The 12,122-nt window shown below is 55.1% G+C and overlaps 1 gene segment (V, D, J or C); it reads right to left on the bottom strand.

Moving 5' to 3' along the window:
* Window positions 1–8,914: 8,914 nt before the first annotated feature.
* On the bottom strand, window positions 8,915–11,011 carry LOC121667886 (the record flags this gene model as incomplete). The annotated part of the segment is given in 2 exon segments: window positions 8,915–9,406; window positions 10,944–11,011. Coding segments are annotated over 2 exon segments (388 nt in total), but the record flags the coding sequence as incomplete, so codon positions are not given.
* Window positions 11,012–12,122: the final 1,111 nt, after the last annotated feature.

Here is a 12,122-nt window from a genome sequence, read left to right as displayed (position 1 = left end):
GGAGCTGGGGGTGGTGTCTGGGTGGCATTCCGGGCTGTCCCCTGCGTGGTGGCGCAGGCGGGCAGGAGAGAGCCAAATCCCGGCCCTGGCTCACGATCCATGCGGTCCCTGTGCTGCAGACGCTGCCCTGTTGCTTTCCCCAGGGCTGGGGCTGGCTGTTGGAGGGATGGGGGCGTCACTGGGAACACGGCACCTGCAGTGCCCTTGTGCAGGACACAGGGATCTTTCCACGGAGCTCATTTTGTGCTGGCAGGAATAACTGCAGCTGCCGACGCTGCCGGGGCAGGGCTGCGGGGGGGGGGCGGGCGCTGGTTCATAATTAATGTGCTGGAGCTCCAGGCATGTTCCCATCTTCTCCTGAATTATGGGTGAAGAGCACAGGCCATTATCTGGGAGAAGAGGGGGCAGGGTGAGGTTTTTCATCATTTCTGGAGGGAACCACTGCCAGTGCAGGGCTCGAGCCCCCAGCCCCGGCGGTGGCCGTAGCACCCGTGGGTGCGGGGGTCCTGAGCATCCCCCTGGGGTGAAGCCCTCGCTGCAAGGAGCTCTCCGTGCGTGGAGGGCCCCCGTCGCAGACCCGCCGACGGCCAGGCCGGAGGGATGTGATCCCCCGGAGCTCAGGGCTGGAGCCGCGGGACACGGCGACACGGGGACACGGGGACACGGGGACACGGGGACATGGGGACACGGGGACACGGGGACATGGGGACACGGGGACACGCCGGACACGGGGACATGGGGACACGGGGACACGGGGACATGGGGACATGGGGACACGGGGACACGCCGGACACGGGGACATGGGGACACGGGGACACGGGGACATGGGGACACGCCGGACACGCGGGGGCGCCGCGAGCACGCGCACGGAGAGCCGCCCGCAGCGGCCGGGCCGCCGCCAGGGGGCGCCCTCCGCACGCCCCGCCACCGCCGCCCGCGCCCCGCGTCCCTCTGTCCCCATCCCCATCCCTCTGTCCCCATCCCCATCCCTCTGTCCCCATCCCCATCCCCATCCCCGCCGCCCGCGCCCCGTGTCCCTCTCTCCCCATCCCTGACACTGCCACCCGTGCTCCGTATCCCTCTCTCCCCGTCCCCATCCCTGCCGCCCGTGCCCTTGTCCCTCTGTCCCCATCCCTGACACTGCCACCTGGGCCCCGTTTCCCTCTGTCCCTTGTTCTTGTGCCCCCGTCTCTGCCACTGCCACCTCTGTCCTGCTGTCCCTGTTCCCCGTGTTCTTGGGGCCCTTTCCTTTGTATCCTTGGGCCCCTGTCCCCTGTGTCCTGTGTCCCTATCCCCTCATGTCCTCACTCACTTTTCTCCTCTGCCCCGTTCCCTATATTCTTGTCCCCTTTGTCCTCATGCCACTGTCTCCATGTCACTGTCACCCCTGTCCTCCTGCCCCTGTGTCCCATATTCTCCTGCTGCTGTCCCTTGTGTCCTCATACCACTCTTCCTTGTGTCGCCATGCCCCTGGCCCCTGTATCTCCTGTGCCACTGGCTTCCATGGCCTCTTGCCAGTATCCCCCACATCCCGATGCCATTGTGCCTTGTATCTTCATGTCCCTAGCCTCAGTGTTCCCATGCTCCCTGTGCCCTACCACCCCCCTAATTTGCCCTCTCTTCCTGCCATGTCCCATCATGTCCCCTCCTGTGTCCCCTGCCCCTCCATGTTCTCATGTCCTCCATGCTGTCTGTGCCCCCATGTCCATTTGTGTCCCACCATTTCCAGCTGCACTGCCCAGCTCCAGCCTCTTGTGCCCAAAGGCCGCAGGGCAGCTGCCCCACAGACATGCCCAGGTCCAGCTCAGGCAGGGCCCAGCCCCAGCTGGTGGGAACAGAGTGTTACAGTGGGGATTACAGAGGGCCCAGTTTGCTGTGGTGAGCCCCACGTGGCTGCAGCCCCCCAGTCCACTCCAGCACCAGGCCAGGGTGTGAGAGGCCCCAGGCAGTGGGACCAGGTGCCTGCCCAGGGGGGACCATGGAGGGCACAGGCTGTGGATCCCAAAGGCATTGGGAACCAAAATGTTGGGCAGTAGCTCTGGGAGCAGGCACCCCATAGGGTCCTCATCACCTGGGGGACCTATCCTGGCTGGCTGTGCTGTCCCCAGCAGAGGATGGTAGTGGCACCAGGCAGGGTCTGCCAGCAGAGACCATACAGCTGCACACCAGAACCACCCCAAAGGCTCAGCACACTGGGCAGCCCTGCTGGGACCCAAAATCTGGGGAGGTGCTGTGCCTCTGCTGGGAATGCTGGGCTTCCTGGGAAAGAACATGGGAATGCACCCCCCTCCCATGAGCCACTGCTGAATGGGGGCCAAAAGCCAGCTTTTCCCGCTCTCGCCCTGCCCGTCGCACGGCAGCGATGCTCGGGGTGCCACGTGCTGGAAAGTTTGTGCCAAGGCAATGGAGCATGGCGAGGCCAGCGCTATTCCTGGCTCCCAGCTGGTGTTTGGCCGAAGCGGGCTCTTGGTTTTGGCGGGCTCTCGGTTTTGGCGGGCTGTAATTTTAGCAAGGGCTATTTCCAAGCCGCGGGACTGCGGTCAAAACAGCTGCCTGTGAGTGCCTGGCTCACCTGGGGGCTGTGATGTGCATCCACACCCCCTGCTCAGAGCCAGCCCGGGGAGTCCCGCCAAAAGTGCCCAAAACATGGCAGGAATGTTTAAACCTGGTGTTTTTCCCCACAGTGGCTGCAGAGGAAGGGGAACGGCTGTGGCTCTGGCGCAGGGCTGGCAGCATGTGCACAGGGTGGGGAGCTGTCGGTGAGGGTGTCACGGCTGGGGTAGGATCCCAGAAACCTTATGGCTGGAAAAGCTGTCTAAAGTCATACTGACACTGCCAGGTCCAGCTATGTCCCTAAACACCACATCCACGGGGTGCAGGCTCCCGCCCCACAGTGCACCCCATGTTCCCCTCCACTCTCCCTCACGCTGTCTGCTCTGCCCACGCTGGCTGTGGAGAGGGAAAAAGGCAAATCTGGCTAAAAGTCCTCCCTAACTGGGTGAGCCAAATGCTTCTGGTCCCTCCTGAGGGCCTGGTGAGGACCCCGGTAGCCACCCCCACCACACCTCTCAGCCACCACTGCCACTGCCTTGTTGTCACCAAGCCACTAATGTTCTTAATACGAAATTTCTTAACATTAAACTGAAAAGTCCCACCCAGGGAGTTTTAACAAAGCCTGCAATTCAATGACCACATTTCTCCAGATGGGGAGCACCAGCCCTGCAATCAAATCTTTCTCTATCAGCATACCTGACTGGGGATCAGCAGCTGTTTACCTCAAATATGAGAGAAAACAAGGGTTTGCTGAGTGCCCAGACCAGGCTCAGGCTCTGCTGGGGGTTGTTTTTTATTACCACAATAAACTTGAGATGATAAATATTTTGAAGCAGCTGAAAGGTGTTTATTTTTGAGTCGGTTCAGCTTGTTTACAATCTGCTTACAAGCCCGGGCACTTCTCTTTGAGGCTGTTTACTGGGCTCTCCCCCAGGCTCTGGTGGGGTTTCATACACGTCTAAATAACCCCCAGCAAGGGGGTACCTTCCTGCCAGCTGTGTGTCCTGGCAGTTGCTGTTTTGACACAGTTATGCAAATGATTGCTCTCGTCTTCACAAATGGGTTTGACTGCTTGGGTTGTGTTTTCGACTACACCAGCCTCAAACATTTATTTATTTCATGTAATTCTCTTTCAATTGCAGGGCAATAAACCTTGGTCTCATGCTCTCTGGCTGTCTCCAGCTTTGACCCAGCCCTTTGACCCAGGGCTGCACAGGGGTGTTTGATACAATTTAGTCGTTCATTACTTGTATTTTACAATTTATATCTTGTATTTTATTAATTTATAACATATATTTTATTAATTTTTAACCTGTGTTTTATTTCCCAGACTTGGGGAAACCTGCCCCATATTTTGTGAACCTGGAGGCTGCCCCTGTACCCTGCAACAGCTCGGACTGAGGGATGACCCCAGTGAAGGGGCTGCCTTGGCAGCAGGGAGGGACTGATCAGTTTACTTCAGTAAATGAGACAGTAAATTCGGGGTGACCTGACAGCAGGGTAGCAGCAGGAGGCTGGCCAGCCTGGTCCCCCTGTGTCAGTGGCACAGGGACACAAGGCCACAATGCGAGCAGTGTCAGGTCTTCCCTGGCCTCAAAGCCCACAGGTGCGGGGTCAGTGGTGCCCAGCCAGGGGCTGGATGCACCGGGATCACTGGAGGGGGGTGTCTGTGTCCGTGTCTGCACATATGTGTGCAGTGTGTGTGCACACACGCGCGTGTGCATGTGTGCAGCAGCTGGGACATCCCATACCACGGCAGGGACCACCCTGTCAGGCAAGACCCCACTGGGCGCCCTGTCAGGGACCCTTCAGGGGACAGGAAGGGTGACCCCGGCCTGGGGACACCACCCTGCCATGGCACAGAGTCCCACCAGCCTTGGCACCAGCCCCCGGTGGGTCCCTGGTCCAGCACCACCACCCAGCCCACCAATTTTGGGCAGCACCATGCCACTCCAAGACCCCCCAATCTCAGGGGCTGGTGTCCCCACAAGGTGATGACCCCCCAAGGTGAGAGCCCAGTGAGCTGGTGCACAGAGCTGGCACCATCTCAGGGCTGAGCCGACTCAGGCTTGGCCGCGTGGTGCTCACTTGCCTTCACACGTCAGCACCCACTGGAGACAGTTTCGCTTCCTTTTTTGGGGCGGCCTTTCGAATTTCTGATTGGAGACTGTAGTGGGTGAGGAGTAAATTTAGCCAGGGGATGTCCCACGGCCACACAGCTGCACGGTGGGGCTGGCTGGGGGAAAACAGGGGGCCAGTGCTGGCGTGGCACAATCTGGGCTCTGCATGGCCTTTCCCCAAGTCCTTCAGAGAAGATGGCTACGTGAGCGGGGGGATGTCAGGATGGGGTGCAGGAACCAGCGGCTGCCCCTCCAGGTGCTCAGGGGCTGCACCCCCTGGCTCAGCCAGAGGCCACGGGTGTCACCCGGGCTTGGCACAGCCTTAGCACCAAAGTGAGGGGACTTGTGCCATCCACTGCTGCCCCCGGTGGGTCTGGCTCTGCCGCACTCCCCCCAGCCCGGGCTGGGGCTATTCTGGGCCCCTGCTCTTGCTTTCGAGTTTCAGCCCTGCTGCCTCCAGGAATGCGGCTGTTTGTGGGGCCACAGCTGCGCTGGGGCCAGGCGGGGCCGTCCCCTCCCCTCGGGCTGTGCCACGCCACCCGTGGCTTTCCAGACGAGGTGTTTCATCAGCTCCAGGTGCACTCGCTCTGCTCCTGCCACGTCCCCACAAAGAGAGACCCCACCTCCTCCTGGCACGAGGCGTTGGGGCTTGCCTGGCCTGGGGAAATCACCCAGTGATGTACAATAATAAAAAACAAGTCAGGGCTGCTTTTTGGGGACAAATGTGGCCAAAGGTGGTGGTCATGGAGGAGACCCAGGGAGGGTTTGGGGAGCAGAGCAGAGCTTTGGGCTCGAGGTTTGTGGCAGTGGTTTGGGGATGAGGGTTGCAAGAGCTCCTGTAGTCCCACACTCCTTTGCCTTCATTCCTGCATCCCTCACTCTGTTCTCAGCTGTGCGACTCCTCCGAGCCCAAGGTGTCCAGACCCCCAGGGTTTATCAAATGCCCCCTCAAAGCCTTGTTAAGCCCCCACCTGGGAGCCTCAGCCTGGGAAAGCAGCTCTCACCAAGCCCCAACCCTCCCTAGGATCCACTGCTTCTCTTTGCAGCTAATTAAAGCCCTCCTGAAGCATCTCATTTACTAAATTAGATCCCCCTCATTTCAAAATTACTGGCAAGTGGGTAAAATGAGAAAATAAATGACTGTTAAAATTGCAGTGCAGGAGCCGGCAGAGTAAGAGCAGGAGCGGCAGCTGGGGCGGGGAGGGAGGTTTCGGTTCTGCTCAGCATATTTGCTCCCCAGACACCCCCAACGAGGGTGGTGGAGGAGTGGATCCAGATTGCTCTTCCCAGACACTGCTTCCCTCCCTGCCAGGGGATGGATCAGGCCTTGCATCCCTCTGTGATTCCCAGCCGAGGCTCTCCAGCCCTGTTGAAGGCTCGTTAAGGGTAAAACTCTGGCTGGGAATTTGCCAAGTTGGCAGCAGGGGAGGATGGGAGCCCTGGAGGGGCCAGGGCCACTGATCTATAATTAATCAGGTTTTTTTCTTGACAGTCGTTTCTTATGGAAAAGATGTAGCAAAATCTTTTAATCAATAATTAGTGAGGTTTCCTGCCCCCTGAGTCAGAGATGTGCCTGTGCTCTGCCCACACAGACCTGAGCTGAAGCGAGACCCCAGCTCATGCCCCAAACACCCCATGAAAAGCTGGGGCCAGTGTTCTGTGACCAAGGAATGGGCTTTACTCCAGAAATGTCAAGATGAATCTCAGGATCTGTGGAAAACATTGCCCTGCCAGCCTCCTCCATTGCCCGCCCTGCCCCCCCCCCCCCCCCCCAGAAATGAGGCATTTCTCAGGGTAAAATCTGGCATCACAGCTGGGATGGTGGTCCTGTGTTACCTGTCATTCACTCCAGCCTCAGCCACTGCTGAGGTGATTTAACAACTGCTGGAATTTATAATTATTGAGCCTTGATGTTTCCAGTGGAAAAGAAGTGAACATCCTTCCTGGCAGCAGGTCACGGTCCTTGGGGCATTTCTGGCTGGCAGAGTCCCTGGCAGCAGCTCTCCTGGAAGCACCACAAGGCTGGGGATGAGATGCCAAAGGCAGGGGTTTGCCAGGGAATAACCTTGCTTGGGCAAGGAAGGCGGTCACTGGCAGTGTGGAGGAGCTGCTGCCATCTCTGGGCTCACATTCTCCATCAGTGAGCTGGGATGGATGGATGGATGGATGTGGCTGTGCTGCAGGGACCCTCAACTCCAGGACCATCTACCACAGCCCAGTAGCCCCCAGTAGCCAGCCCTGCACCTCTGCCACAGCGGGCTCTCTCTGCTCAGGAAACTGTGTTAAAGAAGCTTGTCTTGAAACGAAGTGGGACAGATCCCTCCATCGCCTGCCCTTCCTTCTTTTCCCTGAGCATCCTGCTGCTGGCTCCTTCCTTGAGGCCAGCAATAGCCATGGGGTTTTCTCTGTAGTGGTGGAACTTTGGATTTCCTGGGAAAACCATGAGCTTGTCACCCCACACATGGGAAGGGACATGGTGACTGTCCCCATCAGCCTGGTCCCCTGCACAGGGTGATGGGAAGGGGGTTTGCCCTGTGCATGGGGCTGTTCCACGGCAAGGCCTCATCTGCCCAGCTGAGGAGGAGGATAAAGAGGGATTAAAGGCAATGAAGTTGCTTTGGAGCATGAGGTGCCTTTTGGCAGCTCAGGTGGGGTCAGGGCCTGCTGCTAGCTCCCTGACAAAAAGCAGATGGGGACTGTGCTCTCATATCAATACAGCCTGGAGCATGAGGGAATTGACAACAGTCCTGCTGTAAAGTGTTTGAGGGAATCAGTGGATAATGACCTGGCAATGTGCACCTGCAGCCCAAAAAGTCAAATGGGTCCTGGGCTGCATCAAAACCAACAAGGGCAGCAGGTTGAGGAAGGGGGTTCTCCCCCTCTATTCCACTCTGGTGAGGCCCCAGCTGCAGTGCTGTGTCCAGCTCTGGATCCCACAATATAAAAAGGATATGGACCTCTTTGGGTTAGTCTAGAGGAAGCCACAAAGATTTCAGAGCACTGGAACACCTCTGCCATGAGGAAAAGCTGGGAGAGTTGGGGCTGTTCAGCCTGGAGAGGAGAAGGCTCTGGCAAAACCTTATAGCAGCCTTTTTGGACTTGAAGGGGGCTTACAGGAAAGAAGAATACAGACTTTTTATCAGGCTCTGATGCAATAGGATAAGAAATAATGTTTCTTTACTAAAGACGGGTCAATTCAGGATAGATAAAATTATGAAATTTTTTACTGTGAGAATGGTGAGGTGTTGACACAGGTAGCTGAGGGAAGCTGTGGATGTCCCGTCCCTGGAAACATTCAAGGTCAGGCTGAAAGGGGCTCTGAGCAACTTGATCTGTTGATGTCCCTGTTGATGTCCCTCATTTCAGGGAGCTTGGATGGGATGACTTTTAAAGGTCCCTTCCAGCCCAACCCATTCTAGGGTTCTATGATTCTGTGTCCCCAGAAGACACTTGCAGGGACATGTGGCAACCCAAAGCCTGGTGGTGCAAGGCACTCCACTGGCACAGCCTGGTGGGGGGTGTGGGGGGGCCATCCCCCCCTTTCCCAAGAGGCTGGTGTGGGACACCTCCCCCAGAACTGCACACAGCGTGGCTGGGTGCTCGCAGCCCCTGTCCCTGGTGTGGCTTCAGGCTGCCCTGATGGGGTGACAGCAGCAGAGCACTGGTGCTTTCAGTACAGCCATGGCTGTCAGCCCTTCCATGGGCAGGGCTGCAGGGAAACTTCCCCAGGGCTGTGCTGGGGATGGGGACAGGGCGTGTGACATGCAGGAGCCTGTGTTGCTGTGGCACAGGGTGTGATGGACAGACTGGTGCTTGTGCTTAACTGGCAGCTGCACCAGGACCCCCATTCCAGGAAGCAGGGGGGTGAGTGAGAAATGGGGACAGAGCCAGGCCTGGCGGCAAAGGGACATGGCTGGCCATGCCTCTGCCACAGGCCACATGTGCCTGCAAGGCACCGGGCACCCAGAGGCCAACGAGCAAGGGTCGAGGATGGCACAGCCGGGGCCACGTGTTCAATGAGCGCATGAGGTGCCCCAGGCTGCTCATTCCCTGGTCTTGGCAGTGCCAGGGGGTTTCATTGGGCCCCCCAGAGTTGAGCAAAAGCTTCACAGAGCCCCTGCAATATGAGTGTGTGTGTACACGTGTATATGTTTCCATCCCACCCTCCATACTGGTGCCACTGGGCTGGGGCCAGGCAGAGCGTGGGGAGCGGGCGCGTTGGAAGGACACAGAGACAGGGATGCTGAGCCAGCGCTAGTTCAGTGTCGGTGTTTATTTGTGTGACACTCAGAGTGGGGAGACAGGAGCAGGGGACGGGGGGACATGGGCAGAGACATCTGCAGCGGGGGGAGCCGCTGTTCCCAGAAGTGGGGAGGAGGGAGGGAGCCAGCAAGGGCCGGCAGGGCGGGGTTATTAGCACTCGGATCTTTTCACGGTCTTCTCCACATTTCCAGCCTCGTGCCTGACCTTGCACGAGACAGAATTGTAACTCTGCCACTTGCTGGCGTCCAGCGACAGGTAGCTGCTGGCCATGTACTGGTTGTTGCTCTGCCGCTGGGGCTGACTGGTCTCCACACCACTGGTGATGGTGCTGCCATCAGCCACCCATTCCACTGTCACGGAGCGCGGGTAGAAGTCCTCCATCAGACACACCAGGGTGGCTTTGCCCAGGGACGTCATCTCCTCGGAGGATGGCGCGAAGAGGTGGACGGTGGGAGCGGCCTTGGGCTGGCCTGCGAGGGACGAGAGTGGTGCGGGGTCAGAGAGGGCCCTGTCCCCTACCACAGCCCCTGCCTGCTCTGCTGGCACTACCCAGAAACTCCCCACTTTCCCCGCAGTCAAGAGCCTAAAATGCATAACTGTAATGTATTTAAATTTGGGATATATGTGTGTGTATATATATATATATATATTTATATATATATATATAAAATATGTGCATATATGTGTAATATACATATACATACATCTCATATATACTTGTATATATGTTTTATATACAGTATATATACATACACATGCATATACGTATTACATATAGATACATACAGCTAATATACATAATACATATAAAGTGCACAATATACATACTTATGTAGTCCATATCATGTGAATAGATGTATAATTCTATAAAATGCATTTAACATGAATATTTATACATTTCTATAGCTCATATATATAAAAAGACATTTTTATATATATATATATATATATATCCCTAAATCTCAAATTTTTTGCCTTAAAGCCATTTCTCTCCTTTTACAAGGCAATTTTTAAAAATATACCCCAAAATTTCACAGACAAACCCTCCTGTTTTCTGCCCAGTTCTGCTTTCAGACATTTCCTGACTTGTCTCTGAAAAACTACCACTAAAAATCACCCAAAGGAAGAACAGAAAAAAGATATTTGGTCTTTCTGAGGTGGTTCTGCTGCCTTCTCCAATGTGCACTGTCTCTATTTCTATCTTCACCTCTTTTTTTATCTCTATCTCCATTCAAAAACCAGGATGACTCCATCATTAAATACTTTCTGATGAAGAAATGGTCAAAGAACATTTTTTCTCGATCTTAGCCCTGAGTAATTTGGTTCAAATTGGGATTTCTGGCCAAATTCTTTTAAAAATTACAGACAAATACAGACAAATGGCATTTCTGGCAGCATTTTCAGCACAATAATCTCCATTTTTGACACTTCTTACCTGGATGGCGGGCTCTTCAAGATACCCCTGGAATCTTTTATCTAAGATTCCAGGGACATGCTTTTTTAATGTGAAGTCAGGGGTGGCTGTGGGCTGCTCACAGCCAAGGACAGGCTGTCCTTTCATGGCACCTGCACCCTTGGCCATGGGATCCCGCAGAAGCATCCCTGCCCCTCACCAGGGGTGACAGACTTAGTCCTCAGGACTAAGAGTTGAGGACTTAACTTACTTAGACTGACAAATTTCTTTGACAAAGACAAAAATCACCTCTTTTACAGACCTAAACCTGAGTTTCCTTCCCCCTGAAACCTCAGACACATTTCCTGGACAAATTTGAAGACTTTTTGACTGAGAAAATACCCCCCAATCCTCAGTGGCGCGCACAGAGTCGTCAGAGTCCGCAGGGACGAGACAGAGCCCCCAACGCCGGGCTTAGTGCCTGGCCCCGAACGGGTGGCAGACCCCAGCCCGGCGCCAAGTCCGAGAAAAAACACCCCAAATCACCAAAAATCGACAAAATGTCAAAATTCCGCGGTGGGGAAGGAAAGACCGAGGGGAAGTCGGCGACTCACCTAGGACGGTCAACGTCGTCCCGGCCCCGAATACACCACACAGTGACACAGGGCCACACAAAAACCTCCTGCCTCATGGCAGAGCAATCCTGGGCCCCATGGATGTGGCAGGATGGAGAGGATGGTCTGGAAATATCCCAATGGATGCAGTGGAATGAAGGTGATGGGATGGAGATGTCCCGATGGACACAGCAGGATGAAGGTGCGGGCACAGCTGTATCTGTGGGGTTTTGGTCCTGGCTTGGCTCTCAGTGCAGCTCCCACCACCAGCAAAGGAGCTAATAGCTGAAGGTCTCTTCAGGCAACTTATTTTTATTAATATTTACCCTAAAAATATGAAAAGGCAAAAAGCAGAGATGCCTACATAGAGCTGTGATAGCCAAGGAAGGGGTGAGCCAGAATCAGTTCCAGCTAAAACCAGTAAACTTCAAATTTCCCTGTAAAGGCTTGGCTGCTGCTTTGAAAAGCATTTTCCCAGTGTGGTGCCAATCCCACAGATTGGCAGATTCAGTGCTCAGCTTGGACCACTGAATGCCAACAGCACCAACGTAAATTGAACCCCCAGATATTCACACGGTGTGGTTTGTGCAAGTGGTTATAGAAAGAAGCAGAGTCAGTGAACTTCCTGAGCACAGGAACTATATAAATAGCTCACTACAAAACAGGTGACACTGAAGATTTTGTAGTTTGAGACACTTTCTCTTTCAGAGGTTTGCTTTGCCTCTGGGAAAGTTTATGCTTTGGTGCAAAGCCAGAAACTATCCAAAAAAGAAAAAAAATCACTGAAATTGTCTATGCAAAGAATTTGGCTGAGCCAGTGCCCTCTATTGTGGATGATCATTTTCTGAGCATTTCTCAGGTTTCAATGAGGTTTCAGTTTCATTTTCTGGGAGGACAAAACAGGGGGACTCCTCAATCCTGCTCTTATCCTTGCGGAGAAGCATGGAGGAGCACAGAGGCTGTGCTGGATGCAGCAGGGTGTTGCTGAAGTAGCTTTTGGCATTGCCATCAGAGCAGAAGACCTTGACAGTCTCTCCCACATTGGCTGGCACCACAGATGGCTGACTCAACGATGCTGCCTGGACCAGGGAATGTGGAGAGGGTGATGGGAAAAAAGGGAGTCAGTCAGTGTCCCAGAACAGCCCTCTCTGAGCTGCAGGACAGAGCTCCTGTGCCAGA

Source organism: Corvus kubaryi, unplaced genomic scaffold, assembly GCF_017639235.1.
Source record: "Corvus kubaryi isolate FWS band 111438036 unplaced genomic scaffold, C.kubaryi_AGA036_p1.0 37382, whole genome shotgun sequence".
Lineage (NCBI taxonomy): Eukaryota > Metazoa > Chordata > Aves > Passeriformes > Corvidae > Corvus > Corvus kubaryi.
This window is presented reverse-complemented; position numbering and strand designations above follow the sequence as displayed.